The sequence below is a fragment of the Dicentrarchus labrax genome, unplaced genomic scaffold (genome assembly GCF_905237075.1).
Source record: "Dicentrarchus labrax unplaced genomic scaffold, dlabrax2021, whole genome shotgun sequence".
Lineage (NCBI taxonomy): Eukaryota > Metazoa > Chordata > Actinopteri > Moronidae > Dicentrarchus > Dicentrarchus labrax.
This window is the reverse complement of record NW_026136707.1, coordinates 24,217,707-24,237,935: the sequence shown is the minus strand read 5'-3', so window position 1 is coordinate 24,237,935 and position 20,229 is coordinate 24,217,707. Positions and strand designations below refer to the sequence as shown.

At 42.2% G+C, this 20,229-nt stretch overlaps 1 protein-coding gene across 4 annotated transcripts in view; it reads right to left on the bottom strand.

The window, feature by feature from the left end:
• Positions 1–20,229, bottom strand: part of LOC127366672 (low-density lipoprotein receptor class A domain-containing protein 4) — a 217,867-nt gene that overhangs the window by 88,754 nt on the left and 108,884 nt on the right. For all 4 annotated transcript variants that reach the window (XM_051405832.1, XM_051405833.1, XM_051405834.1 and 1 more), the window contains one exon: positions 18,946–19,086. In XM_051405832.1, coding sequence (XP_051261792.1) covers positions 18,946–19,086 — 141 coding nt within the window. The remainder of the gene's footprint in view (positions 1–18,945; positions 19,087–20,229) is intronic.

Here is a 20,229-nt window from a genome sequence, read left to right as displayed (position 1 = left end):
TTTGAGAACTCAAAGTCCACTCAGTAGCTGTTTCCAGAGCTTTCAGTTGTATCCATTCATGTCGTTACTAAACACTAGATGCTTGATCCCACAGGGCGTCCCGGCTGCGATGTGGCCGTCAGAGCCGATCGCGGCTGGTTTAGACAATGCAGTGCGTTTCAGAAGCATCCCAGAAGCAGCTCTCTGCTCTGCTCCACGGAGAGTACATGAATAGTCTATTTTTGACGGAAGCCAAGACCAGCCACGTCAAGCAGCACCAGCAGATCCACCTGGCAGGAAGTCAGCATAGAGAACCTGGTCAATTTACAAAATAAAGCAGACTCCCAATGTAGAATCAAAAGGCAAAAGGGAAACCTGTGGCCGACTTACTCATGGTGAAAGGAAGCAGATAAATCAAAGAAAAATCACCAGATCTGAGCAAGCAACCAAACACTCCTGGTGGGGCATGAAGCCCCGTGGAGGAAGGAATAAAATAGAGTCGTGAACGCTGACGTCACAGAGATGCTTGTGGAATCAAGGTGTAACCTGTCCCTTTTTGCTTTTCTGTTTTTTTTTTTTTTTATGCTGGACAATTTAATAAATCATTTTAATAGCTTAAGATAAACACTTGCACATTCTCTTTAACATGGAAATTGGAAAACTACGATGTATCTGTGTATGTTTACAACATTATTTTCAGTATCCATTCAATTGCCTCATGCACCTCTCCATACATCTTATTCTCATCTATATTAAATTCCCAACTGCCACAATAATCCAGTATACTTAGTGGAGACTACATTTTATCTAAGTACAGAACTACAGACTGTAGTTCTAAGCCTTAGTTTAGCCCCAACATTAAGAAAAGCTTATTCACACTTTGAGGACCATGCAGTAAAAGTATCTGTGTACCTGTATCCGTGGATGTAGAGTTAAACTTGAACCAAACATACGCAGATGTATGTGTGTGCGCGTACACACCCAACCGCCCACCCATCTCTTACAGTACACAACTGTGTGTATGAATGGCAGGTGTTTTAAATGAAAACGCTGGACCACCCAGGACTTTCAGTATCGCCCTGCCGACCTCCGTGGCTGACAGATGAAGTCTATTCACATCAAGCCTTTAACACCTTCAGTTCCCGCTCTCCACCAACACACACACACACACACACACACACACACACACACACACACACACACACTCAATAGTCAATACAAGCTCTGCACAATCCCCTAAGACAAATGGACAGACTTCAAACACGCACATACACAACCTCCGAAAGACGGAGTGGGAGGGCGACTGAGAGAGAAGAGAAAGGCAGTCGGTGGTTTACCAGAGACACAGAGAGAGAGAGAGACCTAACTTCAGCTCTCCCTCTCTCTCCCCTCACCCTCCCTCCCTCTCTCCTTTTTCAAAACAAATGCACAATCCTCATCTAGAGAGAAATACTCAGTGTTAGGGCGACGGCTCCATTTACTCCTGTGGGGGTTCATTTGGGTCCTTTCAGGCCCTGTGTGTGTGCGTAGGTGCATATGTGTGCGTGTGTGTGGGAGGGAGGGGGGAAGGTGTGAGGGGGGTGTAGGGAATGAAAGGCGTGGGGCGCTGTCAAATAGCCCCCCGCTTTTAATGGCCCAGCTGCACCATTACCTAGCACACACACTGGGCCCAAATAGACTGAGGGAGGAGGGAGGAGGAGGATAGACAAGTCTATCAAACTAAGTATGAGGAGAGGAGGGGGGCACTCATCGTTACCTAGCATACACTGAGGGAGTCGAAGGAACTGAAAGAAAAGGGAGGGGGGAGGGCAAGGGAGAGAGGGAGGGGACAGACAAGCAGCTAACTACAGTACGAGGCGTGTTGGTGAACTACACACACACACACACACACACACACACACACACACACACACACACACACACACACACACACACACACACACACACACACACACACACACACACAGGGCCTCCAGGGTAGTTTTACAACAGCTCTCTGTCATGAACAGTGATGTAAGGCTCCTGTCACTGTCAGGTGTGTGTGTGTGTGTGTGTGTGTGTGTGTGTGTGTGTGTGTGTGTGTGTGTGTGTGTGTGTGTGTGTGTGTGTGGCAGGAGGTGAATAGCCACACATCTCCCTGGCAGAGTGGTCCTAAGAAGGTGTGCTGGGACCATGACGTGTGTTAGAGAGACGTCACGAGCTTTGTGGTGACACACAGACACACACATAATGTAAATTGTCAAATAGCGGCCGGGATCCATTAATGTAGCATGATAGCATGCTAACATTTGCTAGATAGCACAAAGTACAGCTGCAGGCTGCAAACCGGGCCTTTATGTTTTTCAGGGTATATTCTGTTCAGTCAGTGTTTAGTGCTAATGTTAACAGTTGTGAGCATGGTAGCATGTTGACGTTTAGCTCCGCTGCTAGCATGGTTATAGACTCTTCAGGCCCAAGTCTGCATTTTTCTTTTTTTTTTTTTATCCTTCATCCTATAAAAATCGTTGCACACTGAGTCTGATACGTTTTATTATTCTGTTTGTTGCAGAATTGCAAGCTGGAGTTGATGATGAGGATGATTTTGTTGTCCTCTCACTTTAAAGTGGTGAAATATTGGCTCCAGGGCATCAAGAGCAAGGAGAGTTTCACCTGCTGATAAAGGAGCGGTCTGCTCTGCCTCTCTCTCTGTCTCTCGCTATGTCTCTCACTCTGTCTCTCGCTCTCATATCCTTCCTTGCTTCTCTGTACTGGAGGTACCCCCACAGGCTGTCGCCACTCTCCTCCCGCAGCTTGCATTTGGCACCGCGGCTGTCCTCTTCTATGTCTGTGTGCTGCCCTCAAAAAACGCAGAAAATCCAACCTGTCCCAAAAACTTTAATGATGGATGAAGGTTTGGAGTTGGTGTGTAAACATGATTGACACTGAAGTTGCATTAATTCTAAACATGCGACATTTCAGGAGAAAAATATGAACTCGGTGTGCAAAGGCCTTTAGTCTTTTTAAGAAACTCAAAATTTCCTCTATTTCTAGTCGGCTGTAGTTTTGTCTGGGTTTGTCGTTTTAACAGAAATACTGCTCTCACTCAGTAACTGATTGCAGTTGGTTGCTTTTTGTTTGTTTTTACACTGTTAAACCTTTCACATTAAAAGCCTTCTGGCAGCTCAAAATATATAATCTCTTTCTTTAATGATGTTTTAAATCTTGCCTTCATCAGGGTGGTATCTGTTTTCATATATGGACCATCAGTTATGTGACAATAGTTTTTACAAATATACAATACACCCAGTCGATCTACAGTTAACCTCAACAGATCCCTCCTTTAAATAAAATGCATATTAGTCTCATAAAGGTAGTTCTGGAGCTTTGGAGCATATCACATGATCTACTAAACAGAGCTTATGAGACAGTTTTCTCATTGCTGTTTCTGAGGTCAAGAATGAACCTCACCTTTTATTCCAACATGGACAGGAAGTCCTTTAAGTGCACCAAAATAATGTTTTAACATCAAACATCTACAATTCGTAGACATCTGTTGATGAAGATCATGTGACATCACTAAAAGCTTTTAAACACTTAACTGACCTTTTGTTGAGGAGGGTTTTTTAACTCTACAAAAATATCTTCAATCCTAGTTCCTCAAATGATTTAAATTTAAAGTGCCCAACTTTAAGGTTTTATTGAGAAACATCTGAGAGAAGGATGAGTTTCCTTGACAGTATGCACAAATGTAATGTTGGAAGTAGAATAGAATATAAGAATCATTAAGTCAGCAATCAAACTCGGTAATGCTTACCTTACGCACATTAATCAACATTGCAGTTTACATTGCACTTCAATGTAAATGTGCCAGAGTTAGCTAATAAGCTAATTTTCATCCGTAGTCCCTGGGCAGGTTATAACAAATTAGTGCTCAATGTCATCAGTAGAGTGCTTCAACAAGGACTACAAAACAATACAATATAATACAGATTCATTACAAAAGTGACAGAGATAAAAACAATGAGATTATGTAATGGCAGTGCCACAGATGAGGTTTGGTTCGCCTTAAGCCAAGTCTTAAGTTCATGTTTAAAAGTTACGTAATTAGTGCACTCTCTCAGTTCAGTAGGTATTCCAGTAGTGAGTGGCTCTAACTACTTCTGCATTGTGCAATATGTATATATTTAATTTCTATGAACAGATGTGAATGTAGAACTAAACACTGGCTCCTGATAGGGCCTTTCACGTTTTTCACGAGTTCCGTGGCCACCATAGTTTCTCTTAAATGCTTGGAAGGGGAGGGAGAGGCGAGGGAATTAGAACCTGAAACTTCACTGCTAGATGGCACTAAATCCTACACACCTTTAAGACTCTGAGTACTGTTTATAACTTTTAATACACAGAATCATCAATATCTACAATGCTTTACGGCCATGACAAAAACAGAAAACACTACACTGGTGGTGAACTTGCCACATGCAGATGAAATAAAAATGCATCATTGTGTGGTGAAAGAAAAGTCGACGAACAAGACAGTGGCTTGTTCATCACCTATTCTATGGCAGGAATGTCAATAAGCGCCCGACACCTACGAGCTCCGCCGCCCTGCTGCTCTGCATCCTATTTTACGCTCGCACATTACTTCCAAGAATCCCCACTCCTCTCTCCATTTCCATCAGTCACTCTCTCTCTCTCTCTTTCCATCATCTCCATCCATCCATCTCTTGTCGGAGCCTCTCAGCGGGGCTCGGGCTGTTGTATGCGAGGCATACTTGGGCTGTGGCGTCAGTTTGGAAATGAGGCTCGTTTGCATTTAAACACTCTGCTCTCTGGGCACTTGGTAAACTTGATGAGAGGAGGCTGAGGGGAGCGGAGAGGGGAGGTGGAGAAGAACGAGGGGAAGTGGAGGGAGAGAGAGAGAGAGAGAGAGAGAGAGAGAGAGAGAGAGAGAGAGAGGGAGAGAGCGAGGGGAGTAATTGCAACACTAAGAGAGAGAGAGAGGGGAACTGAAGAGAGAGAGGGGAGTGAAGGAGGGAGTGTGTGGAGAACACTGGCTAATATAAATTCATTATGTAAATCCGCAGCTCAAACAAATTGACAGGCGGGTATTACACCCGAGAGGAGCTGAATCAAGAGCATGAAAGCATTAGCTCCACTCACCCTTGACCTCCAACCTCGACCTGTTCACCGGAGTGTGCCTGTTATGCATACTAATGACTCAGGAGGAGCCGGCTGGACAGTAACATCACAACACATTTTGTTTTCTTACAGTGGTAGCTGGAGACAAAATCCTCCATCCTACATCTACGCTGGAATGTAAACTATGCTGAAAGGAAAACACTGGAGAGGAGTGTTTTCTCACTGAAGTAGACCCACATACCATATACAGTCTGCAGCAGCCGCCGCTGGAGACTGTTCTTTCTTCCAATATCTGAAAAGAATATTTGAATCCCCAAGCCTGGAAGCAAAAAAAACCCACAATCAGCACTACAGCAAGCCCGCAGTATAGATGGAGGACTGAGAGGTTATGAGGCATGAGTTCTCCCAAAAGAGTGACTTTATCCTTCATTTTGTGCCACTGGGTAACAATTTCAGCTTCACCTGCGACTCAAATGTTTTCTTTCTAATTTTCGCTTTCACATTCCTTGACACCCACACCCACACCCCCACACACACACACACACACACACACTGAAGCAAAAAGTATTCCGAAACTCAGGGCTGACAATGTACATGAATAAAAAGTGAAGAACCGTGGCTCCAGCGAGGCTACAGCCGCAGAAGATGTCATCCAATCAGCAAGCATCACCACATGACGCTTCACATGTAAGAGGATGGGAAAAAAACAACAACCCCCACAAGTAACCACCACCAGTCTGTTGAAGAGTTCTCGGTTGACAAGACATGAAAAATCACACAGAGTTCATTGTATGCAGGCCATTACTCATGTTTGTATTCAGAGCTTGAAAAGCAGTATGACATTATGAGGGACAGTACATTACTTATACATTAATTATTAATATGTGCAGCAAAAAAGTGTATTTTGATGTTAATTTAAAAAGATGGGCTTGCAGGGTACATTTATTTTATCTGCTGACACAAAAGTTCTGTAACCCAAGTTTTTATGATGAAATGCAACACACTAAAGAGGCACTCCAGTGTTTTATCATTGCTGTTTCATTAGGTTGGGGACGCAGTAGAGGCTGAGATATGTTATTTTTTGTCCTTAATATAGCCAAAGCTCCAAAAACACTCTGTATGATTTATGACAGTAATGAGACAAATAATTGTCAAATACCGACAACCTGGGAATGAGAGTGAATAATCAACTATCTTTCCTGGCAAGTGGCAACCTTCATGGCTGGCAAATAATGCCAACACTGAAGTAACAAAAACAGCAGTACCTTTAAAAGCCACTTGAGGCTGGCTCCAGAAGTGAGTCAGTCTCCATAATGCCCCATATTAAAATGTCCATCTTTACAGCAGAAATAAACATGTTTATGAAAAAAATGGTTTTGGTCTTTATAGCTAATTTCCATGTTCATGACAACTGTACAGGGGATGACATTTTATATAAATCATCCGTTTAAATTATATCAAGGCTTAAAGTTATGTGTGGGCGCTGTGAGTGACCGGTGGGTGCCGTCACAGGCAGCTGTTTTCAGCAAGCAGGTTTCATTCAGCCCACCTCAGTTCCACCCACACTCCACCTCTTTGCCCATTTTTGGATTATCCAGAAGCTGGTGGAGTCAGGACTGTCGAGATGAAAAGATTATTTGTCTCATCTGCTACTTTCAGGATTAAGTGAAAGTTTCAGCAAATATGACACAAATATTTTTTTTATAAAAGTCACTTACTGCAGCTTTAATGCTGCTTTATGCAAGAATGTTTTAAAAAATAAAATCCTACTCTGCAAAAAATCTACGACACTTAAAGCTTATGAAATGCTCTCAAAATTGTCCAATAACCTCAACAATGAATGACATTCAAGCAACATGAGCCTATTTTTTTCTTAGTTGGCTTTTTGGAGATGTGCATCATTTTGGAGAGCACTCAATCCACTAGACACTCAAACACTTTCAAACACTGACCAGTCTTTCACAAAATAAAATAAACCAAACACACCTCGTATGTTAAACCCTCATGAATATCCAAAAAGGATTCAACAATCACTTCAGTCACGTCTGCCAGATCACCCCGCTCTGACTCAACAGGCGGGTTGCCTTTGGAGTTGACCATATGGAAGGACAGGAGTTCAAGTTGTCGCCGTTAAGCAGTGGTGTGACCAGGGCGATGGCAGTCTTAAGCATCTGCAGCTGCCGTCAGCTTTAATTGGCCCGGCAGACTTACAGCCAGGCGCCACTCATCTCTGACCTGAGCACTGCCGGAAAAACCATTAAAAAGGCTTCAAAGACTGCCGCTGGGTTTGGGAAGAGAGGGCGAGAGACAAAGAAAGAGACTGACAGACAACCAAAATGCAGATAAGAGCAGTAACTACAGAAAGTAAGAATGAGAAAGGGGAGTGAATGGGAGGGGGGGGACCTTGATGAACGTGTTTATCCAGTGCTTTATCGAGTGTTTCTCGTGTTGTGCCTGCTCAGAGTGAATCCTTTAACCACACGGAAACCAGGCTGCTACACAGAGAGCCTGAGGACAATGACTGGACCACTTCACTAAACCCAATCTTCTTTTCAGGAAATTGGGACCTCACAAAATAGTGAAAATAAAGATGAAGTTTTCTTCATGCTAATGACATGCAGACTTAATTAATCATCATCTGAATGTGACCTCCGCTCTCTGGCTCACTGGCTGATCCTCTGTCTTCTCATCTTATCAGGGAGAATACAGTGGTTCTCAACCTTTTTGGGGTCAAGAGCCCCCAAATTGATACACATCAGGTCGCTGACCTGTATTTGATAAGAGGAAGTCTCTGATAAGATTTAGTTTATAACTGTGTACGTAGATTGGCAGATTAACAGTAAAGAGTGTGAAACCTATAATAAAATAATTATTATATATATACATTAAATAATAGTGAAATTAAAATGTTCCCCATTTTTCTGGGACCCCCTCAAGGACCCCAGGCTGAGAACCACTGCAGTGAAGTGAGGCAACTTGACCTGCCAGCTAACATTTGTTACTAACCCTCATATCATATACATACATCACAACAACTACTTATAACACAATGTGATTTGTTCTGAAACGCCAGAGCATGTGCTGTCTTATTAAGTGTAATACTGTGCATCAATCACTGTATATGGCAGCAGTTCAAACTAAAAGAAGAGAAGGGTAGTAAACAAGGTGGAGGGTGCGAATGAAAATTGTTACATTTTAGGCATGAATGCAACTGCTGTTTATCAGATCAGTGAGCCAATCACAGGGAGACAGTTTGGACCTTGATTTGTGTCATAACACCATGGATCGAATTCTAACTTTGAGAACGCACACACAGCAAGGTGCCATTCATTTTGTTTGATGTTCAAGCTATCATCAGAAACTGAACCCTTCCTGCAAACTCTTCACAATAAAAGCTTAGGTTTAAGCATATTCTTTGTTGCTTGCTAAGATGAGGATGATGTGTTCTTTGTGGGTTAAGCAGTATGTTTGCCAGTTAGCTTCACATGTTGTTAGCTGGTGATGTGATGGACAGAAGTAAATATAGCTTGCTACAGAGGGCTGTGTAGTGTGTGTGAGTGTGTGGGTGCAGGTAAAGAGGTAGGTGGTTCTGTGGATCCTTCAGCAGTTATTGAGAGGGTGCCCACCTGATGACCTTGTAGACCTGCATTACATTACACTAGACCTTACACTTACTCACAACTTCACAAACCATTTCGTGAGTACATTTGAAAGAAAAAGATTATTGCAGAATTGGCTTTTGTTTTGTACTGAAAAATGTAGATGGGTTATTGTGACAGTGTATTAGGAAAGGTTGGTAGAAATGTTGTATGTATATGTCCCATGTCTGCTTTTTATAAACCGACCTCTTTATTACAGTTATTGTTTTCCACATTATCTTCCTCTTCTAGCTACTCTAATCCTAAAGCTAAATGTAAAATAATTAAGATAATTAAAACTGAATGCTTCAGTCATTATGAGGAAAAGAAGAGCTTATTTTAGTGGATCCATCAGTTTACCACCAGCTCTCTGCCAGTTTCATACTTGACACTGGTTTGTGCAATGAATATTTCCACAATACAATGATGTTTTATGGCAATTTATTCTGCACATTAGTGCGTTAAATAATATTCAGGTTTATGATGGTCACCACCAACAAGTTTAAAACCATCCATATATGCTGTCTGCATGTATTATTCTGCCACATTTGAATTGAAAGAGTGCTACTGGAGGCAGTACCAAAACATGTGAGATAATGATTCTATTCCATCCTTACAAAATGTGCACATTGGAAACATTTTTAACTTATGTATGTTTAGCAAATGCTTTGTGGCTGGAAATTAAAACAGAAATGTAAAATTTCCCACAAGTGATTCAAATAGGGCTCCACAATTAATCGAAATATTATCGAAATCGCAGTATGGCCAAGTGCAATATGCAAATCAAAGAAGCTGCAATTTTTTGATAAAGGTTGAATCTGTGATAAAACAGCATTATAATGAAGTGCTGTAGTGCTGCAGAGATGCCCTGGGTTATAAATTCTCCAGACGTAAGACCTAAGTTTGTTTGGTACAGATCCCAACACTTCACATCATCATTGAGTTCTTTCAGTGAAAATGAAAGTTGTGATACAAAAACGTATTATTCTCACTAATTGTGAATCTTATTGCAGTTGCAATATTTATCAAAAATAATTGCAATATGATTGCATGATTTTACCACATCTTGCAGCCCTAGATCAAACATTTTGATGGACTTAGAAGCTTAAATCACACATACAGGTAGAAAAAAACACACAAATATTTCCCAGGCATGCCTGGAGCCCAGAGGTCACTACCGTCTAATCACCGCAATGATCATCTCATCATCCGTCCCTCCACCATCAATGCCTAAACCCAACGGTACCATTCAATTAGCAGCATCCTGCAGCTACATTCATTTGCTGCCTAATTGACCTCTGAGTCGCAGTGGAGATCAAGTCCTGGCAATGACAACAGCTGCACAGAGTGAGACTCCACCATGTTGACACCATAATTACACAGCAAGTCAACCAACATGGGCTTTAGGGTCAAAACTGAGTGAAAAGAAAGATAAGGAGGTAAAAAAAGGGGGGGGGGGGACAGAGGGGATGAGAGAATAAGAAATAGATGAGGGGGAAAAAAGGGGAGGAAAGGGAAGATGGGAAAAAAAGAGAGGAGGAGGAAATAAGACAGCTGACCGGAGGCTTGTTCAACCATGAGATTAGGCTAAGTGATGAAAAGCAGGGAGGAAATAGAGACAGAGACAGTTGGAGAGCCTCGGGTAAGGAAAAAGCATAGAAGACGGATGAAAAATGCTTTTCACATGCTTTTAAGTCTGGGTGAGAGCAGAAATCAAGATAATATGGTTCTATGATAGCCAACACTGGGACAGGAACGGCCACTGGGCTGGATCTAATAATGGGGGTTGATAAATAGTTTCAGCTTCAATCACAGCATACGGCTGAACCCGCTCGAGGTTCAAACATTAAATTAACGTGGGTGTCTGGACATGTCAGTTGTAAAAAGGATAACATCAGTCCAGCGCTTGAAAAAACATAAAACAAACTAATCTAATCTGGGGGCCATATCACAAAGCCAGACAATAAAAAGCACTTAACAGAAACTTCAATGACGATACATAAAAACAAGAACATTTTAGATGGTTCACACTGGGATTTTGGGAAATTGCTCTACACTGAATTTGGGTTAATTTCATTCAAGTTTGATTTGGACTTCAGAATGAAGATAATCTTTAGGCACCATTAAATGCTCATCAACATGCATAAGACCAACCCTGGTCCTCCAGTATGAGGTTAGAAACAGGGGTCTAGACCTCATCTAATCTCTTTCCCATTGTGTTAAAAATCACTTACTCCAAACTAGAAGAAGAAATGGTGACTTTTCAGAGGGAGTAGCACTTTATTGGTGAGGTAGGTTTCATGAAGTGAACAGAAGTCATTTGGGAACTTGGTACTTCAACGTGTGTCAGCCACTAAAGCTACCATGCTCTTGTAAGACTTGCTCTGCTAAACAGAGTGTGAATATTGTTAATAAGTAAATATTGTGTCAGTAAGAAATGACCCTTCCTAAGTCCCGCCCCTTTCTGCTCTGTGCTCCAATAACAGTTGAGCAAACCTCAGGCAACTTTCTCCTGTACTTAGATATGCTATGTTCTAGGCTAATCTCTGTTGAAAAGACAACCACATTTTGAATATGGTTAAAAGATAAAAGCGACATATATAATATCACCTTAAGTCAGGTAATCAGCAAAAAAAACAATCTATTTTACATCAATTGTTAGTTAGCTATTGTTTTGCTTACATTAGCAAGCTACCTTGCAGGTCCATTGTGTAGGATTTAGTTTAGTGGCATCTAGCGCTGTATTTGCAGATCACAACTCCGTCGATTCACCTTCGCCTTCCAAGTAAAAAAGAAAAACTACGGTGGCTGAACCCTATCTAGAGCCAGTGTGCGGTTGGCCCCTCCTTGGATACATGGTGGAAGGCGATCCACAGCCTGTACATATAAAAGGCTCATTCTTATTTAGTTGATTATAGACTATTGAAAACATACATCTGTGACCACACATTGTAGGATCACACTATATCAATTACAGAAAAGTCATTATGTCTCAGCAATAGCTACATTAGCCACCAACCTACTGGTCATACCAGACCAAGTAAGACTGTAGAGACAAAAACCCTGAGTGTGTTGAATTGAACAAGGATGGGGTTTTTGACAGGAAGATGGTGTCATTTTCTCTTTGGAAAGTTATATAATCTTACTGTCTAAACTGTTCAGGTTGAAAATGCTCTTCAATCTTTGTAAAATTGATATGAAAATGTAAACAGGAAACACTACCATGATCACTGCATAGCTAAGTTCATTTATAGATTAACAAAAGAACAAAAATCAGAACAGAATCTCAACCAAAGCCAGGAAAGAAAGAAGGAAGCAGTGACAATCATCCCTCCTATCACAGAGTTAGGCGCTCTACCACCATCACAGCTGTGACATCAGATTTTTCTTCTTAGAAATGTTGAGTCTCGAGGAAAAAAGGAAACTTTATTGCATCAGAAAAAAGGTGTTGAAGCTATCAGTGGTACACAACAGCCCTGTCTAAGGCACTCAGACAGTCTGAAATGGAGGAGTAGTCAATAATGAGCCTTCGCAGAGTTATGACTCTCCAACACAAACGAAATCAATCAGAAACCCTGAAGGCTTGCTAGATGCTATTGAAGTGCCGTTCACACTGGACTGGGATCAATGGCTAAGCTAGAGTTGACCATCGATCCAAACCGTCCTCTGGTCTCCTTCCCTGTCCCCTCCTCACACTTCAGCAGGGACTAACAAGGTAAGAGAGCCGGGACAAGGCTGGCTAAAGTGAAACAGCAGCATGTAGCATTCATATAATGGAAAACACTCTGAAAAACACACATTCTTCCTCAAATGTTCTTTGTGGGCTAAATGGTGCTTTAGACAGCCACTACTCTTTCGAAGATCCCTTAGACTTCACATGGGTCTTTGGTGCTATTTGGAAAGTGGTAGATATTGTACTAGTCCTGTTTTAATAGGTTTAAAAAAAAAAAGCTGAAATATTGCTAAATGTGGCTGAGGTGGAAAAGTTGGTGTATTGATAAAAGCAAACATCAAAAAGAAAAGACAGAAAACATCAGAAAACATCAGATCTATGTGGAGCCATAAGACTGTAGCTTTCCTCAAATTAATACATGAAACACACATAAATGCCATATTTCCATCACATTTTCCACATGGTTCTCCATCATTTGAGTTCTGAATGGCACTCTTTTAATTACATCATCTCACTGTGTCCTCTTCTTCTGTACTGGTTTAATGACCAGTGTTTATCTCGATGTGCTCAGCTCTTATATTCACACAACAGTAGTACATGAAAATGGGTATTAATTCACATTTTCTTTTGCCGATTTTCTCAAAATTTGTTGAAACTTTCCACTTCATTTGGATGGAAACTTGGCGATGCTCCAATTTCCTCAACTGCATAGCCACGAGGGTCCATGCAACGTAAATTTCATTATCTGTAAGGGTTCACAAGGATGTCTTAAGCCCCATTTGCACTGAATTTATTTCTCAAGGGGAGGAGGGGAGGTTTTAACATTACCAGCCATCAACACATTAAAATAAAGCACTAATGGTCTGGAAGATGAGGCTGTGCCTGTGCCTGTGCCAGCTCCTGTTTGTATATGTACACCTGACACAAAGTATGTATATCAGTACATTTTAGAAAAACACTGAAGCACAAAAGTATTTCTTTGTATAGATGTTCAGTAAAACACACAACACACAGGACACAAAGGGGTAGGGACCATACACCACAGACAATGCAGACTCCGGTGCACAGATTCTCTATCTGTGAGTGTGTGTGCTACTTGACCAACACCATGATAACATGGTTGATTCACAGTGACAGTTTACTGAAAAATCAACTACAGACCCAGTTTTCAAAAGACAAGCTACTGAGTGAAATTCCGATCATTTTCAGCCTCTTACACTGAGAAACACTCGACCAGATGTGTTCATTAACAGCAGTAACACACAGCTTTATATTGAACCTGTGCATCATTAATGCTGTGTGTAGTAGACCTGTGACTGATCATACCTGAGGATGGCCGCTCTGTGCACTGCTGTTTTCATATATTGGTGGTTATGTGACCCCTCGTCCCCTACAGCAAATACACGCTTGGATGGACATCAGACATAATGATATCCTCTGGAAGTGCAAGTCACTCTGAATGACGTCAACGTGTCTCATATCTGTGCGTTCAGATTTGACTGTTATGACACCAAGTAGGACTCAAACTCTCCTCACGCGGTATCTGCTTCACGATTCTCCCCTCAACTTTTCAACACAGTTACAAGTTACAGTAGGTAGCATTTCTGACCTTGTGGCTGCATGAAGACGAGGCTGCAGATTTCACGTACACGGGACAAATTAAAGGAAAAACTCAACATAAAGTGTAAGTAGTCCAGAACAGCTCTACTGGAAGGATGAACAGCATTCTTCTAAAAGATATTCCTTCATGTCACATCCCTCAAAAATCTTCCAGAGGTGTTTAAGTGGCTGAAGGCCAGTTAATGCAGTGATAATAATACTACGGAATTATTTATGTACCTTATTGAATATTTCAAAATAACATACAGCTCTAATTTGTATTTTACTACAGGTCCTCTGAGTCATATTGTGCTCAGCAGCAGCATATCCTTAGACAATCAATTCCAGTCAACACTTGATTTGTTGTGGCTGTTAAAAGGTAAGCAAAGGTATAAAGGTTTGTTATGGTGCATTTGTAACTTGCTTGCTTGTTAATTTAGCAAAGAGATGAAGGTCTGCTACTGTACAGTTTTTAATAATTCATACAGAAGTGAGCAACAAACTTGTTGACCTTGTTGTGATGAAATGCATATTGTATATATTGAGAAATCTAAATAAAATCTGAATATAAAAAATAAGTTGTAGACCTTGATCATTCGCTGAAAGATATACATTTTTGATGACACAATCTTCATGCCATTGACTCTGCATGCAAAGTTCTAACATTGCAAATTCAATGCAAGATTTTTGCCACAGCAGCCACTGTGGCTAAAAGGACTATTATTGGATAATGCTGTTATTAAATGGAGAAAAGTCTTGTCAGTAATGTTCATTTACAGCAATATTTACTTTAAGTTTGCTAACATTAGCTACCATTAGCCACCATGAGCTACTGGTAATACCAGGCTGTAGCAGGGAAGTCCCTAAGTGTAGTAATGATGGCAATGTGTATTTAATTATTATTAAATCTTTTTGATTTGAGAGAGGAAGGATGTTTTTTTCTTTCAATAGTTAAATAGACTCTCTTTAAAACAAGCTTTAATAATCAAACAATGTTTTGGATGAGGGTACATTGGATCCAACGTGGAGCTTTTTCACAGCAGACATTTGGCCAGTCTTTGCAGGAAAATCACAGGTGTAATTAATAACATTCATAACTGCAGTGCATTTAGAGAAGGCAGTTCTGCTACTGTGCATGCTGACTCGCTGGAATCGCTGACTGGGACACCTCAGTGGGATGGAGCTAATGTTAATGTTTTGAGTTGCACCTGCGCTTTCCATGCTTTGATGAGTCCAAATGTTTGCCGTGTAAAAGGTCTAATGCTAACAAGTGGAAACTGCAGCAGGATCACTAAAACCTGTGTCTCATCAGATAAACATCAGAGGATATTTAGGAGATCTATTTTTCAAAATAAAACAGAAAATCATCAGCGGCAAGCCGAGTAAATGATCTGTGTTTAAAATAGAAGTCTGTTCAGGTTCGTGTGCTGATTCTCACCCTTGTGCCAAACGCCAACTGGCAGTTGAGAGAAGAGGAGAGGGGGGAGAGGAGAGGGGAGAAGGGGAGGAGAGAAGAACAGTGGGGAGAGGCGGAAAACAGAGGGGGGGGAAGAGGAGAGAGGAGGTGGGGGGGAGGAGAGGGAGAGGAGAGGAGAGGAGAGGGAGAGGAGAGGAGAGGAGGGTGGAGGAGGAGGTGAGGGAGAGGAGAGGAGAGGAGAGGAGAGGAGAGGGAGAGGAGAGGAGAAGAGAAAGGGGTGGAGGAGGTGAGGGAGAGGAGGGGGAGAACAGTGGGGGGGGAGGTAGAGAGGAAAGGAAAGGAAGGGGAGGAGGTGGGAGGAGAGAACAGGGGGGTGGGAGGGCAGGAGAGGAGTGAGGGAGGAGGTGGAGAAGAGAGGAGGGAAATGAAAGAGGAGAGGAAAGGAGAGGAGAGGAGGGGAGAGGACAGGAGAGGAGAGGAGAGGAGAGGACAGGACAGGACAGGAGAGGAGAGGAGAGGAGAGGAGAGGAGGGGAGAGGAGAGGAGGTGCAGGGAGTGAGATGCAGGGCGTCAGGCTGCAGTGTGTCTAGACAGTATTCATGATCCATCTGTCTGCCACTGCCACGGCAACAGCCAGCGGCTACAACGAGATGGCAAACTCCATTACCACAGAAACATTTTCTATGTCCCTCTTTCTCCCCCTCACCCTCTCTCTCTCTCTCTCTCTCTCTCTCTCTGTCCACCTCCATATCTCTATCTGGTCCTCTGTCTTTCTTCCAACTCCCCCTTTTCTCTTCTCTCCCTCTGAGTCTGTCTGCACTCCTTTCAATCCCCTGCCTCTCTTTTTGGCAATCTCTTCTTTTCTTTTTCTCTCCCTCTCCCTCCCTCCCTCTGTGTCTCTCAGGCATCACCAGAAAATGTGCACCAGCTCAGAAAATTACAATCATTGTACAGCTTTCCCATAACGCCGGCCACAGACACTTACATTAACATTCGCTCTAGACAGCTAAATATTTTAAGTACCCGGCTCAGGATTCTATCCATTGGAAATGAGTGCACCCAACCCTCCCCCACAACCGCCCCCACTCCTCCCTCCCAAAATAAAAAAAAAGGTTGTTTCTAGTGCCTTGTGGAGGAAAAGAAGGGTAGACAGAGGGAGAAAAAAAGTGGGATAAATTTACAAAACAACAAGGCTGGCAGGTTTGAGAGGTAAAGCGCATTTGAGGTAGGGAGGTGAGGGAGTGAATGTGGGAGGGAGGGGTGAGAGAAAGAGATGGAGGGGAAGGTAAGGAACCCGCCAGACACACACACACACACACACACACACACACACACACACACACACACACACACACAGAGCCGAGGATGAAAGTGTTGCTGTAAAAAGTTTTCCCTCTCCTCCTAAAAGTTGTTGAAAGAGAACGCTGCAGCACATCAAAGTGGCCTGGCAGACAGCCATCGGAGCCCATTGGTGTCCTTCACCCTCTCTCTCCCTCTCTCTATCTCTATCTCTCTCTCTCCCTCCATCTCTTTCTCTCTGTGTGTCTCTTTCTCTGTTTCCATTGATCGTGACGAGTCGAGGGAACACTCTCATCTCGTTCCCTGGACAGTGCTGCTCAGCGGGAGGTAGAAGGAGGTGGTTGGTGCTTATGAAAGCAGCAAAGAGATTCAAACAAAAACTGCACAGAAATGGAAAGGTGTTTAAAAGTTTTTGTGACGAGGATGTTTTAGATGGATATGAAAAAATCCTGTAATGTGTCTATAGGGATCCAGCCTTATGGCAGTTTACAGTATATCTACCTCCAACTACTATATAAGGCTCTTACCAGCACGCTATCACCATGATCATCAGTAATGAGCTTCTGTAATGAATGTTGATGAGCTTCTCATGACTGAGATGGGATGTAAACTGCGGTCAGACACTTTGCATACCGAACATCCACCTTGACCCCCTCCATCAGAGGTTTTGCGGAGTTAAAGGACCAGTGTGTCGGATGTAGTGGTCTCTAGTGGGGTCGTTTTAGATCACATCAACCTCCCATTTCAAGTGTGTAGGAGAAACTACGGTAGCGACGAAAATGTGAAAGGCCCTATCTAGAGTCAGTGTTTATTTAGTCAATTGTCACAAAATCTGACCTGTGTAACACGTCACCGTCCTCAGAACCAGCTGTCCTCAGCAGCAAAGCTCCTGAGGTGCAAACAGGACAGACGGCGGCAAATCGTCTTCACCAGGCAGAGTAATATTAGAAAGTCAATGGACAAAGGCAGTGTGTAGTACTGGAGTAGTAGGCCTTTTGAGAAGTATACATGCCACACGTCCGTCTCCCTGAGTCAGTGTTAACCATTTTATTTGATAGAACAGAAGCCTGTCTGTATGTATACATGTATGATCTGCCTTATAATGCTCTATTAGGGGCCTAAGTGTTGGAGCCATTTTGCAGATTTGTCTTATTTATGATTATGTTGAGACATCATTCATTTCCTGTTGTGAATTATGCTTATCACGTGTTGGAATGTCCTGTGTTGAGGCTTTTGTTGTTTTGTTTGTGGTTATTGTGATAATTATGATGATAGTGTGATATGACTGGGAGGCGTGGCATGCCCTTTAATTTAGGACACTGGAACAGCTGTTCACTGGAGTGGAAGGGCAACCACTGGACAAATACAAATCAGTTGTTATACACAGTACAGATCATCTGCATTCATTTCATACTGGTCCATCAATAAATGAATCTGAATCTTGATATTTGAGATTATGTGAATGCGTGTTGATTCTAACATGTCTTTTGACTTGTGTATGCATTGGATTAATTACTGAATGTCTTATTGTCTAAGATGTTCCTGTGATTTGACTCTATGTGACTCTATAGCTTGTGGCTCTGTTACAAAAGTGTTGTGTAAAAGCTGCAGTGGTAATTTAATAAACTTCCAACCGAAAGCATCTTTATATCCTTCTTGGCTCTGATTGGTTGTTTTGGTTCGGGCCCAGTGGATTCTTGCGAATGCTATAGGGAGCACTAGAATGAGCCAGAGGAACCAGATTTTTTCACAGATGATCTGTCTCACCTATTACAGTCAGGATATAGTAAAGAATTCAGAACATTTCCAAAAAGGAATTTTAAGTAAATTACCTACTGCAGCTTTAAGTAATTATAGTATTAAAGTAAATTTGGTGCTGATGGTGTGCTGGAGTTCACCACTTATTAAATCTACATGCCACAAAAGTTCTATCCTAAAAACAACTATCCTAGAAAACTCATTATACTGCATTGAGAGGTAGTTTGCAGCACCAAAAAGACCCTCAGGTGGCACCTCGGCATTCACATCATACCTGCTCACTGGGATCCACAAAGAGACCCCAGGGAGAGCAGAGCTGAAAACAGCAGACAGGAAAGATAGGGGGACGAGGGAGGAAAGAAAGCCAGGTTGAAGATGTGAGTCTCGGTTTGTTTGTATTGTTTGATGGTCTGAGGTATAGAGAGGGGGGGCACAGAGATGGAGCAGCATCCTGCAGCACTCACAGTTGAAGATGCCCGGCGGAGGGTGCTGGGTGACCACGGGGCAGTTCTCCTCATCGCTGTTGTCCCCACAGTTATTCAGCTGGTTGCAGATCAGCGAGCCCAGACGCAAACAATTCCCATTGGTGCAGTGGAACTTGCACTCTGTACAGCCGGGGAGGGGAGGGAGGGGAGGGATGGTGGGTGGGGGGCAAGAGAGAGAGAGAGGAAACATTTCTTACCACAAGCATTTAAAACGTTTACTTTTCTGAATAGAGCTGCGTTCACAGTCTAAACATCAGTCTAGAAGCAAATATTGTATCCGATGTTCCACTTTGCACCCTAAGAGAACAAAATGTTTTGTTTATTCAAGGTCTGTAAGTCTTTATTGCCTTTAAAGAATGATAAAAAAAAATGATTGGTCTGCTCATCTTTCTGCAGTTGAAATAATCAACCAAAATGGGAAAATAAATAACAAAAAAAAATAAATAAATACCATTTTGATAAAAATACATGTTTACAAGAGGTGTTCATACAGAAAAAAAAACAAGTTAAAAAAAGTACGCCCACACACATACACCAGTGTCACTGCAATAGTAGTGCATGCAGACACACTCTAAAATGTGTAAAAGCACTGATAAACTGTATGGACAACAAAATGCTCAAATACCAGGCTGTTATGTGCAGTTCTGCCCGTTATCTACGCCTCAGAATGTGCAAGGTCATGTGGAATGATTTTTTTTACCTGTAAGCTCAAACACAAAGCAGAGTTAATGTGTTGAGTTCACACAGAAACAAGGTCAGGCGAAAAGTGGTCTCCCGTTCAAAACAACAAATAAATAAACAGCTTTTCAAACGGGCCTTTGATGTGCCGCAGCCCCGAACCATAATGTTCTGTCACGGTTATTACCAAAACGCTTCTTTCCCCCCTAAATATTAATATGCCTGATTAGCACTATCTGGTGAGGAGGGAAAAAAACACCTCGAACCTATAAATGTGAAAATGAAAAATATATATATTCTGGAGGGAATGAATAATCATGCAGAACTTTAATCATAATAAGTGAAAATAACAACAACAAAGTGTTTGATGCACTGGAAAGCAAGGCCATGTCAGTATGCCCCGGAGTGTGATGTGTGCGGTTTAGTGCAGCCAATCTGTGAGAGCTCCACTCACACTGAGCCCACAACGACTCCAGAAAGTGAGAGTCTCTGCAGAGAGGAGAAAATAAATGGAACTTGAATGATAAAGACTCACACGCGCAGTTATATACTCCACAAAAAGAAAAAATGGTTATGGTATGGTAT